General features: G+C 44.1%; 2 protein-coding genes across 2 annotated transcripts in view; one reads left to right on the forward strand and one right to left on the reverse strand.

The window, feature by feature from the left end:
* Positions 1 to 205: 205 nt before the first annotated feature.
* On the reverse strand, positions 206 to 7,140 carry mturn (maturin, neural progenitor differentiation regulator homolog (Xenopus)). Its single transcript, XM_021572462.2, has 3 exons — positions 6,595 to 7,140; positions 1,746 to 1,868; positions 206 to 1,532 (listed from the first exon to the last, which is right to left on the reverse strand). The coding sequence occupies exons 1-3, from the start codon at positions 6,763 to 6,765 to the stop codon at positions 1,425 to 1,427; spliced, it is 402 nt and encodes a 133-aa protein (XP_021428137.1). The 5' UTR covers positions 6,766 to 7,140; the 3' UTR covers positions 206 to 1,424.
* A 3,528-nt stretch (positions 7,141 to 10,668) lies between these two features.
* sh3bp5a (SH3-domain binding protein 5a (BTK-associated)) overlaps positions 10,669 to 12,320 on the forward strand; it is a 76,519-nt gene continuing 74,867 nt past the window's right edge. The window contains exons 1-2 of the mRNA XM_036953243.1: positions 10,669 to 11,188; positions 11,580 to 11,642. Of these exons, the coding sequence (XP_036809138.1) occupies positions 11,108 to 11,188; positions 11,580 to 11,642 (144 nt within the window). The 5' untranslated portion in view covers positions 10,669 to 11,107. The remainder of the gene's footprint in view (positions 11,189 to 11,579; positions 11,643 to 12,320) is intronic.

Consider the following 12,320-nt stretch of genomic DNA (forward strand, 5'->3'; position numbering starts at 1 on the left):
CCTCCTTCTCTCTGTGTGTGTGTGTGTGTGTGGTCAAGTGACATCAAACCCATGAACAACAGCAAAAGTTGCATGGACACAGATTAGGCTATAGACATAGCAGATGTTTATAAAAAGCCAGGCAGATATATAATTGTCATACTTAATATAGATATGTAATATGTACATCATATTTGCATATCAAAAACCCAGTCAGACTCACTGCTCCCTCCACACATTTGTTTTATTGAATACCTTCACACACACTGGAGGACAGAACATAAAAACACACATTAGCATGACAAACATTCAGTTAAATAATGTAACTAAAAATGATGTTCATAAGTAAAGACTTAAAAGCATTCGGAGAGAGACTTACATCTATCGTAGTTGCCATGTTCAGAGAGAGTAACAAGTGTAGGCCTAGTTTAGTAAGGTGGAAGAAGGCTGCTGCAGGTAGACGTTGCCTGTAGACACAGATCTAGGAACAGTTTCCTTTCCCCAATCCCAATAACGGGGGAAAATGACCTTGGATCAGTGTCTAAAAACAACTTCATCCTACTCCTTCAGGTCCGTGGGGATAGTAAAAGCGTAGCAGTGCACTGATGGTGGTGACACACACACACACACAAAACACGCACAAACACACACACACACACACACACACACACACACACACACACACACACACACAAACACACAAAACACACACACACACACACACTATGAAATAAACACACAGATACAGCAGCTCTTGGCCAACTTCACAGCAGTACATAAGGGACAGTTTATAACATAGGATTACATTTCTGCTCTATTCCTCCCTCTATTTTCACCGCTAACATTTTTACAAGGTCACAACAATGTGCTGGTTTGGCTAGCATTGTGTGGTACAGTGGATGGTTCCAGTCAGGTGTTACATGGTTGACAGTGACAGTGCTCTGCTATGTCTGGGTGGCCAGGCTGGGGAGGGAGTATGTTGTTGCTGCTAGACTAGTTGATTGTTTGTCTTTAGGTGGATATGCTGAGCAAGGTTGGAGAGTGTCATGCTTATCATGCTAGAACCAGCATGGTGGTGGTTAGTAATATAAACTATAGTAATGTTGTAGCCTGCTGTATGAATGACATTAATAATAATGTTGTATGACACAGGTGTGTGTGTGTGTGTGTGTGTGTGTGTGTGTGTGTGTGTGTGCGCGTGTGACATGAGAAGGAGTGCAATATCTGGAGAGCAAAGCTTTTGATAAGTTAAAGAACGCAATGGTACATTTCAGCAGGCTGGCTGTCCGGCTGTCCTGTGTGTGTGTGTGTGTGTGTGTATGTGTACATTATGAATCTGAGTATACATTATGACTTTGTATAGTCGCTACAGGGTCGTTGGGCCTGTGTATTGATGCAGGGGATGAAACCAGAGGTGTGGGTAATTATTGTGGCCCGGTCGGACATCACTGCTGGCTGACTCCCATCTGCTGGTGGTCCGGCCCTGGTTCCTCCTCCACGCCTGCATGGTACTGCTCAAACGTCTCATCATCTATGTCTGGTAGACCCAGCAACTAGAGAGAGAGAGAGAGAGGGAGAGTGAGAAAGAAAGAGAGAGGGGGAGAGAAAGAGAGAGATGGAGAGAGATTGAGAGAGGGGGAGAAAAGGGGAGAGAGAGAGAAGGAGAAGTAGACCGAGATGAGGGAGAGGATGACATTTAACAGTTGTTATGTTCTTTTCTTTAGGAGTAGTCTAGTTGTTTTATTAAATAGCGTTAGGCTACTTACAGGTCTAAAGGAAGTGAAGACTTTGTCCAGGACCTCTAGCAGTGTTTTCTTCCCGCAGGAGGAGATGTAGTCCTGGGCTAGCTGTAGGAACGGCAGGCAGTCCTCACTCTCACTCCATACATGCTGTAGACGTACACACACACCACACCCCACCCCACACACATGTTATTAACCTAACCCATGTAGCCACATTGTCACATTATCACTGTAATGCTGTGCTAATGACACTGCTCAAAATAATAAAGGGAACACTTAAACAACACAATGTAACTCCAAGTCAATCACACTTCTGTGAAATCAAACTGTCCACTTAGGAAGCAACACTGATTGACAATAACTTTCACTGGCTGTTGTGCAAATGGAATAGACAACAGGTGGAAATTATAGGCAATTAGCAAGACACCCCCAATAAAGGAGTGTTCTGCAGGTGTTGAACAGACCACTTCCCAGTTCCTATGCTTCCTGGCTGATCTTTTGGTCACTTTTGAATGCTGGCGGTGCTTTCACTCTAGTGGTAGCATGAGGAGCAGTCTACAACCCACACAAGTGGCTCAGGTAGTGCAGCTCATCCAGGATGGCACATCAATGCGAGCTGTGGCAAGAAGGTTTGCTGTGTCAGCGTAGTGTCCAGAGCATGGAGGCGCTACCAGGAGACAGGCCAGTACATCAGGAGACGTGGAGGAGGCCGTAGGAGGGCAACAACCCAGCAGCAGGACCGCTACCTCCGCCTTTGTGCAAGGAGGAGAAGGAGGAGCACTGCCAGAGCCCTGCAAAATGACCTCCAGCAGGCCACAAATGTGCATGTGTCTGCTCAAACGGTCAGAAACAGACTCCATGAGGGTGGTATGAGGGCCCGACGTCCACAGGTGGGGGTTGTGCTTGCAGCCCAACACCATGCAGGACGTTTGGCATTTGCCAGAGAACACCAAGATTGGCAAATTCGCCACTGGTGCCCTGTGCTCTTCACAGATGAAAGCAGGTTCACACTGAGCACATGTGACAGATGTGACAGTCTGGAGACGCCGTGGAGGAGGTTCTGCTGCCTGCAACATCCTCCAGCATGACCGGTTTGGCGGTGGGTCAGTCATGGTGTGTGGTGGCATTTCTTTGGGGGGCCGCACAGCCCCCCATGTGCTCGCCAGAGGTAGCCTGACGGCCATTAGGTACCGAGATGAGATTCTCAGACCCCTTGTGAGACCATATGCTGGTGCGGTTGGCCCTGGGTTCCTCCTAATGCAAGACAATGCTAGACCTCATGTGGCTGGAGTGTGTCAGCAGTTCCTGCAAGAGGAAGGCATTGATGCTATGGACTGGCCCGCCCGTTCCCCAGACCTGAATCCAATTGAGCACATCTGGGACATCATGTCTCGCTCCATCCACCAACGCCACGTTGCACCACAGACTGTCCAGGTCTGGGAGGAGATCCCTCAGGAGACCATCCGCCACCTCATCAGGAGCATGCCCAGGCGTTGTAGGGAGGTCATACAGGCACGTGGAGGCCACACACACTACTGAGCCTCATTTGGACTTGTTTTAAGGACATTACATCAAAGTTGGATCAGCCTGGAGTGTGGTTTTCAACTTTAATTTTGAGTGTGACTCCAAATCCAGACCCCCATGGGTTGATACATTTGATTTCCAATTATCATTTTTGTGTGATTTTGTTGTCAGCACATTCAACTATGTAAAGAAAAAAGTATTTAATAAGAATATTTCATTCATTCAGATCTAGGATGTGTTATTTTAGTGTTCCCTTTATTTTTTTGAGCAGTGTATATATATACACAGTGGGGCAAAAAAGTATTTTGTCAGCTACCAATTTTGCAAGTTCTTCCACTTAAAAAGATGAGAGAGGCCTGTAATTTTCATCATAGGTACACTTCAACTATGACAGACAAAATTAGAAAAAAAAAATCCAGAAAATCACATTGTAGGATTTTTTTATGAATTTATTTGCAAATTATGGTGGAAAATAAGTATTTGGTCAATAACAAAAGTTTATATCAATACTTTGTTATATACCCTTTGTTGGCAATGACAGAGGTCAAATGTTTTCTGCAAGTCTTCACAATGTTTTCACACACTTTTGCTGGTATTTTGGCCCATTCCTCCATGCAGATCTCCTCTAGAGCAGTGATGTTTTGGGGCTGTTGCTGGGCAACACGGACTTTCAACTCCCTCCCAAGATGTTCTATGGGGTTGAGATCTGGAGACTGGCTAGGCCACTCCAGGACCTTGAAATGCTTCTTACGAAGCCACTCCTTCGTTGCCCGGGCGGTGTGTTCGGGATCATTGTCATGCTGAAAGACCCAGCCACGTTTCATCTTCAATGCCCTTGCTGATGGAAGGAGGTTTTCACTCAAAATCTCACGATACATGGCCCCATTCATTCTTTCCTTTACACAGATCAGGTGTCCTGGTCCCTTTGCAGAAAAACAGCCCCAAAGCATGATTTCTCTCTCCCCCCCCCATGCTTCACAGTAGGTATGGTGTTCTTTGGATGCAACTCAGCATTCTTTGTCCTCCAAACACGACGAGTTGAGTTTTTACCAAAAAGTTATATTTTGGTTTCATCTGACTATATGACATTCTCCCAATCTTCTTCTGGATCATCCAAATGCTCTCTCGCAAACTTCAGACGGGCCTGGACATGTACTGGCTTAAGCAGGGGGACACGTCTGGCACTGCAGAATTTGAGTGCCTGGCGGCATAGTGTGTTACTGATGGTAGGCTTTCTTACTTTGGTCCCAGCTCTCTGCAGGTCATTCACTAGGTCCCCCCGTGTGGTTCTGGGATTTTTGCTCACTGTTCTTGTGATCATTTTGACCCCACGGGTGAGATCTTGCGTGGAGCCCCAGATCGAGGGAGATTATCAGTGGTCTTGTATGTCTTCCATTTCCTAATAATTGCTCCCACAGTTGATTTCTTCAAACCAAGCTGCTTACCTATTGCAGATTCAGTCTTCCCAGCCTGGTGCAGGTCTACAATTTTGTTTCTGGTGTCCTTTGACAGCTCTTTGGTCTTGGCCATAGTGGAGTTTGGAGTGTGACTGTTTGAGGTTGTGGACAGGTGTCTTTTATACTGATAACAAGTTCAAACAGGTGCCATTAATACAGGTAACGAGTGGAGGACAGAGGAGCCTCTTAAAGAAGAAGTTACAGGTCTGTGAGAGCCATAAATCTTGCTTGTTTGTAGGTGACCAAATACTTATTTTCCACCATAATTTGCAAATAAATTCATTAAAAATCCTACAATTTTTCTCATTTTGTCTGTCATAGTTGAAGTGTACCTATGATGAAAATTACAGGCCTCTCTCATCTTTCTAAGTGGGAGAACTTGCACAATTGGTGGCTGACTAAATACTTTTCCCCCCACTGTACACATGGTAGATGTTGGGTAGATACACTGAGTTTTATATGAGGTCAGAGTACAGCTAGTAGAAGTAGAACCTAGAGATTAGAGAGCGAGATAACACAGACATTCAAGGACAGGAGATCATGTAGGACTGTTACTGGAACAACTACTGCTGTAGTTAAGCACACACACACACGCACACACACACACAGAACCTTAAGATACTGGACATGGACGTGAGTGAATCACACAGGTATAACTGACTGGGGTTTGAATCTGTGTGCCACAAGACTGTGTTAGCCTCCTGAACTTAAAGCCTTGGCACTCCCATGAGCTCTCCAGGGATTGGCCAACCCTAAACAGTGTCCCCCTGTGACCGAGAGGGAGCGGTGCATTCACTATGTGTGTGTGTCTCCCCCTGCTGATAGCAGTATTGATTGGCATGGTAACAGGATCTAATCTGCCAGCCAGAGAGAGAGAGGAGTACCGTATTTCACTGCAGACTGGTACTGCCAGTGTCTGCCCTTGGGACTACCCAGCACTGTGCCTGTGTGTGGGTTGGTTCTTCTATCCTTGTGGGGACCTAAAATCCCCAAAAGTTCCCACAAGGACAGTAAAACAAGGTAAATTCGCCTTTGTGGGGACATTTCCCAAAGAAGGATATTTTAAATTTGGGGTTAGGTTTAGAGTTACAATTAGGGTTAATGTTAGAATTAGGGTTAGGGTAAGGGGTTACGTTTAGGTTTATGGATAGGGAAAATAGGATTTGGAATGGAAATACATTTTAGGTCCCCAGGAGGATAGAGGAACAAAACAGTTTGTGAGTGTGTGAGAGAGTGATAGTGAGAGAGTGAATCAGAGAGGCAGAGACAGGAGGGAGAGAAAGTGGCAGAGATGGTGGGGATAGGACCTAGTGCAGTAAACAGACTAGAGACCAAACAGGCCTACATGAGAAAACACATCTGCATCATACAGGAGCTCTCTAGTCCCCACTCTACATCAGCTGGCCATAGGGCGCGGACACCACAGTTCTCCTGGCGCGGCGCCCGGCAGTAAATAGATTATGTCAGCAGTCGCAGCGATTGTGGGGCCAATAAGAACTCAGGGCCGTGCATCCCTCCATAGGCAACTTGCAGTAATACCTCATGTTGTATACATTTGCTATGTAAATATGTAATGCACATACAGAGTCACTCAGCGGACAAAACAACAACAGCACTGCTATTGCAGGCCTGTGTCTATATGCGCAGGACAAGCGGCATGCCCATAGCAGCTCAATGCGGTTTATCCCAACTGTTTGCAGATAAAAGAGGTCGCGGCATATTATGCGGCCAAAACAACATGCGCGCCAGGCGTGCTATAGTCCGGTGCACCAAATCAAACTGCAGTGACATCATTCCCGTTGCGCACACACACACTGCGCCGGTGGACCCGAGAAGCAAACCCCAAAACACTGCAACCACACAAACGCATACACGAACACACACACACTTACGAAATTCTCGGTCCCTCCCGTCATGTTATCGGGACAAAGGACATAGAAGGAGATTCCCGGTTCTGCGTAGAAGTCCAGTCTCCTCTCATCATCCTCCTCCGCAAAGATCAGATCGAACGGAACAGACGAACACCATTTCTCCGCCACCTCCACCAGCTGCTTAAACTCCATCCTCTCTCTCTCTCTCTCTCTCTCTCTCTCTGCCCTCCTCTCTCTTAGTCCTGGTGGTCTGGTCTGTGGGGGTCCGGGGCGCCGGTATAGACTAGTCTGTGGTCTCGTGCCCTCCTATTGATGCTGCTGTCTCTCGGTAAATAAAAACAGCTGACCGGACAGACAGCTGTAGCCTGCAGTTTCCCCTAACGCGCCATGCGCGTGGCGAGAGAGACAATATCTTTTCACTATCGCATTACACTGGCTTCACGGTATTCGGTAACAATAAGGTGTTTTCTCAAACCCTCATCCTTTCATTAGTCCATTAACCGATGAGATCAGCAGGGAGCAGTCCGTTCTGGGGTCGCATACATACGTTACGCACGCGTTGTGGAACGTTACGCCCATTAACGATTCAACGCGATGACGACAGGCTGAGACGCGGCACACTGCTGTCATCGATAAATTCCGTGCCTCCATACGAAATTATTGTTTCGTTCTCAACAAGCAGCCAGAGACTAACGTTCAAGACTATACATGGAAATAGGGTGTCATTTCACATGTATTCCCTATTTAAATTAATGTTATTCTACATAGAGCAGTAGGCCTATATGCCTAATCTTATTATATAGGCACTGTCTAGAAATGTTATATAATAGTAAGCGTAATCACACGTGGGCTTAAAGCTGCAGCCTAGGCCTAGCCTACTTATTGCAATGACACTAGGCTAACTCCATTTACCAATGATTTATACTGAAGTTTATTTCTACAACTGTCTTCATTCCAACATGAATGAATGAGGCAGGCTTTTCAGTTCACACACCTTAAGCAAAGATAATGTGGGCTTGCACTGTCTAGGCTACAATAAATACAAACTATACCGTGTGTAGGCTAGCTGACAGAGGTCCAGAGGTCCGCTAGGTGGTAGCAGCACCCTATCTAGATTGTCCCTCTGGTGAAATGAGCCACTGGACCCCTTTCATACAATGATCACATAGACATGGCAGCCTGAAACCTATACTCTATATATGCTATACACACTGTAGACAGAACATTGAGAGAACATTGTGATCCCTCATGTTTGTGTTTGTGTTTGTGTGTGTGTGTGTGTGTGTGTGTGTGTGTGTGTGTGTGTGGTACATTTTCCAGTGGTGGAAAATGTACTCAATTGTCATACTTGAGTAAAAGTAAAGATACCTTAATATAAAATGACTCCAGTAGAAGTGAAAGTCACCCAGTAAAGTACTACTTGAGCGAGGCGGTTCTTCCCACCCATTGACCACACTGTGCCATTCCAGTGAGTGTGTTTGGAGGGCAGGAGCTTTATACAAAGTTCTCTCTCTCTCTTCTCTCTTATCTTCTCTCTCTCACAGCTGCTTATTAACCTGATCACATAACTTGTTCACCCTGAACTTGTACTGAACATACCTTTCTTATTCCGTATGAGGTTATTCATGACTTCTACATGATAACACAACACGTCAGTATGACTATGATAATACAGTGAGTGCAGTCCTTTCACCTTCTCTGTGCTCTCTTTTATCCTCTCGCAGTACAAAAGGGAAAATAAATACAAATACATATGGGTTGTATTTATAATGGTGTTTGTTCTTCACTGGTTGCCCTTTTCTTGTGGCAACATGTCACAAATCTTGCTGCTGTGATGTCACACTGTGGTATTTCACCCATTAAATATGGGAGTTTATTAAAATTCTCAGTTTCCACCTCATTTTGTGAGCAGTGTGCATGTAGCCTGTCTTCTCTTGAGAGCAAGCTCTGCCTATGGCAGCCTTTTTCAGTTGCAAGGCTATGCTCACTGAGTCTGTACATTGTCAAAGCTTTCCTTAAGTTTGGGTCAGTCACAGTGGTCAGGTATTCTGCCGCTGTGTACTCTCTGTTTAGGGCCAAATTGCATTCTAGTTTGCTCTGTGTTTTTGTTCATTCTTTCCAATGTGCCAAATAATTATATTTTTGTTTTCTCATGATTTGGTTGGGTCTAATTGTGTTGCTGTCCTGGGGCTGGTTTCTGTTTGTGAACAGAGTCCCAGGACCAGATTTCTTAGGGGACTCTTCTCCAGGTTATGTAGGTGATGGCTTTGTTATGGGAAGTTAGTTAATCGCTTCCTTTTAGGTGGTTGTAGAATTTAACATCTCTTTTCTGGATTTTGATCATTAGTGAGTATCGGCCTAATTCTGTTCTGCATGCAATAATTGGTGTTTTACATTGTACACGGGGGATATTTTTGCAGAATTCTGCATGCACAGTCTCAATTTGGTGTTTGTCCCATTTTGTGAATTCTTGGTTGGTGAGCGGTCCCCAGAACTCACAATCATAAAGTGCAATGGGTTCTATGACTGATTAAAGTATTTTTAGCCAGATCCTAATTGGTGTGTCTAATTTTGTGTTCCTTTTGATGGCATAGAAGGTCCTTCTTGTCTAGTCTCTCAGCTCATTCATAGCTTTGTGGAAGTTACCTGTGGCGCTGAGGTTTAGGCCGAGGTATGTATAGTTTTTTGTGTGCTCTAAGGCAACGGTGTCTAGATGGAATTTGTATTTGTGGTCCTGGCGACTGGACTTTTTTTGGAACACTGTAATTTTTTGTCTTACTGACATTCACTATCAGGGCCCAAGTCAGACAGAATCTGTGCAGAAAGTCTAGGTGCTGCTGTAGGCCCTCCTTGGTTGGGGACAGATGCACCAGATCATCTGCAAACAGTAGACAGTTGACTTCAGATTCTAGTAGGGTGAGACCGGGTGCTGCAGACAGTTCTATTGCCCTCGCAAATTCATTGATATATATGTTGAAGAGGGTGGGGCTTAAGCTGCATCCTTGTCTCACCCCATGGCCCTGTGGAAAGAAATGTGTGTTTTTTTTGCCACTCTTGTTGTTTGTGTACATGGATTTTAATAATGTTGTATGTTTTTCCCTCAACACCATTTTTCATCAATTTATACAGCAGACCCTCATGCCAAATTTAATCAAAAGCTTTTTTGAATTCAACAATGCATGAGAAGACTTTGCCTTTGTTTTGTTTTGTTTGTTTGTAAAGTACAGGATGAATACGTGGTCTGTCGTATGGTAATTTGGTAAAAAGACAATTTAACTTTTGCTCAGTACATTGTTTTCACTGAGGAAATGAACTAGTCTGCTGTTAATGATAATGCAGAGGATTTTCCCAAGGTTGCTGTTGACGCATATCCTACGGTAGTTATTGGTCAAATTTGTCTCCACTTTTGTGGATTGGGTTATCAGTCCTTGGTTCCAAATATTTGGGAAGATGCCAGAGCTAAGGATGATGTTAAAGAGTTTAAGTATAGCCAATTTTAATTTGTGGTCTGTATATTTTATACTGTCATTGAGGAAACCATCAACACCACAGGCCTTTTTGGGTTGGAGGGTTTGTATCTGTAGTTCATTCAATGTAATTGGAGAATCCAGTGGGTTCTGGTAGTCTTTAATAGTTGATTCTATGATTTGTATTTGATCATGTATATTTTTTTGCTGTTTGTTCTTTGTTATAGAGCCAAAAAGATTTGAGAAGTGGTTTACCCATTCATCTCCGTTTTGGATAGATAACTATTCTTGTTGTTGTTTGTTTAGCTTGTTCCAATTTTCTCAGAAGTGGTGAGAGTCTATGGGTTCTTCAATTACATTGAGCTGTTTTCTGACGTGCTGCTCCTTCTTTTTCCGTAGGGTATTTCTGTATTGTTTTAGTGATTCAACATAGGGAAGGCGTAGGCTCAGGTTTTCTGGGTCTCGCTGTCTCTATTTCTTTCTTAGATTTTTGCATTCTTCATCTCTCTCTCTCTCTCTCTCTCTCTCGTGCCTCTCTCTAACACGGTCGTCACTAGTTACCACAACCACAAAGTCATAAACCCCGCCTATTTCTGAAATGTATCTTCTTAAAATGTGATTTTATATCTAACCCTAACCTTAACCACACTGCTAATGTTATGCCCAAAGCTAACATTAAATTAAGACCAAAAATCACATTTTTGTTTCACGAATTTTTACGATATATCCAATTATTACTTTTTGGCTTTGGTAACTAGTGGAAACCCTCTAACTCACTCACACGGTCAGTATCTGTCGGGGAGAGTCGCTTTTAGCAGAACCGACTGTTGTGTCTGTGGGATTCATTTCAATGATGAGCTACAGACAGACACGCTTTCCTGCATCTCCCATTCTCTATCTAACTGCAGTATATTCGTGTATTTGCAAGCTTGCTGTGGATTCTATCATACTGTTGAGTCTTCTACGGGTGTAGTCAGAACTAAACTAGCCGCTGAAGTCTCATCTCGGCGGAGGTCGCATTTTGTATAGCACCCTGGTTCAAATAACCCCCCAAAAAACAAAGAAATATGGAGAAGTTGGAAAATGGAAACAGATCAGAGGAAAAGTGTGAATCTCACGAGGGGGAAGAGTTGGACCCCAGGATCCAGGTACAGTGATTAGCCTAGCTGTTATTATTGTAGCAAGATAGAAATTATGATGTTATTACGTTATTATGCATGTCGGAATGACAATGGGACATGAGGTGGTAAAGAGAAGTGAAGGTTATCTAGAGGCAACACACACACACACGTTCAACGTTTAACCATCTCCAGATGTGTTAGGGCCTGGCTGAGATCATGACATATTTGAATTAACACTCCACTGCTTTTCTTTTCATATCTCCATCTTTTTCGCTTTCCCTCCAATTCTATTATCCTTCTTCTCTCTATTTACACACTCCATCCTTTCTCTTACCAATCTCTGCATTCTCTTTCCACCCTATATCCTCCTCTCTCCTCCTTCCCTCCTCCCTGTCTCCTGTGTGTTGTGTGTAAACAGGGGGAGTTGGAGAAGTTGAACCAGTCTACAGATGACATCAACCGCTGGGAGACAGAGCTGGAGGTAGGCCAGGAATGCAGGAAATTGTAAACTTGTAGTGTATTTGGGATTTTAAAAGGCTTCTGAAGTTTGTAATCTCCACTTTGAAATTTCAGACTTGATTTTTCCTTACGAAAACTGAATCAACCCCTACAAAAATGTCCATCAATTCTAATCCAGATAATCATTCACATTTCCTATTGCTGCAGGATTATTTTCCTGTTGTAGCAAACTGGCTCAAATTAAGATCCTACATCTGTAAGGGACACGGTCCCTGTGTGATGCGTGTCACAGTTTTCCTGGATGGAATTTCTGGTCAGAAAAAATCTCACACAGCACATTTCCTACTGCCCCTCCCTACTCCCTATTCATCCCTATTCTCTACTCCCTATCCCCTACCCCCTACTCCGGATATAAACACACTATTTAAAGTTTCTATAATGCTAAATTGAGGTTGTTTTTGGATAGAAGAGGAGCTTGTTCCTGGTTTGGAGGGACACAACTCTGTCCTGTTTTTGACCCTTTAGCAGTATGTTCCAAGACTGACTTCTTCATTTTGTCCTAAACCATCTCCTTTTGTTTTCTGGTTTTCATTAGAAATACGATCTCTTCCAAACTCTTTCCTTTGAGCCCAGAGAGGTTAAAACAACAACAGAGGGAGAGAGAGAGAGTTAGAGGGAGAGACACAGAGAGAAAGAGAGG

Source organism: Oncorhynchus mykiss, chromosome 18 (assembly GCF_013265735.2).
Source record: "Oncorhynchus mykiss isolate Arlee chromosome 18, USDA_OmykA_1.1, whole genome shotgun sequence".
Lineage (NCBI taxonomy): Eukaryota > Metazoa > Chordata > Actinopteri > Salmoniformes > Salmonidae > Oncorhynchus > Oncorhynchus mykiss.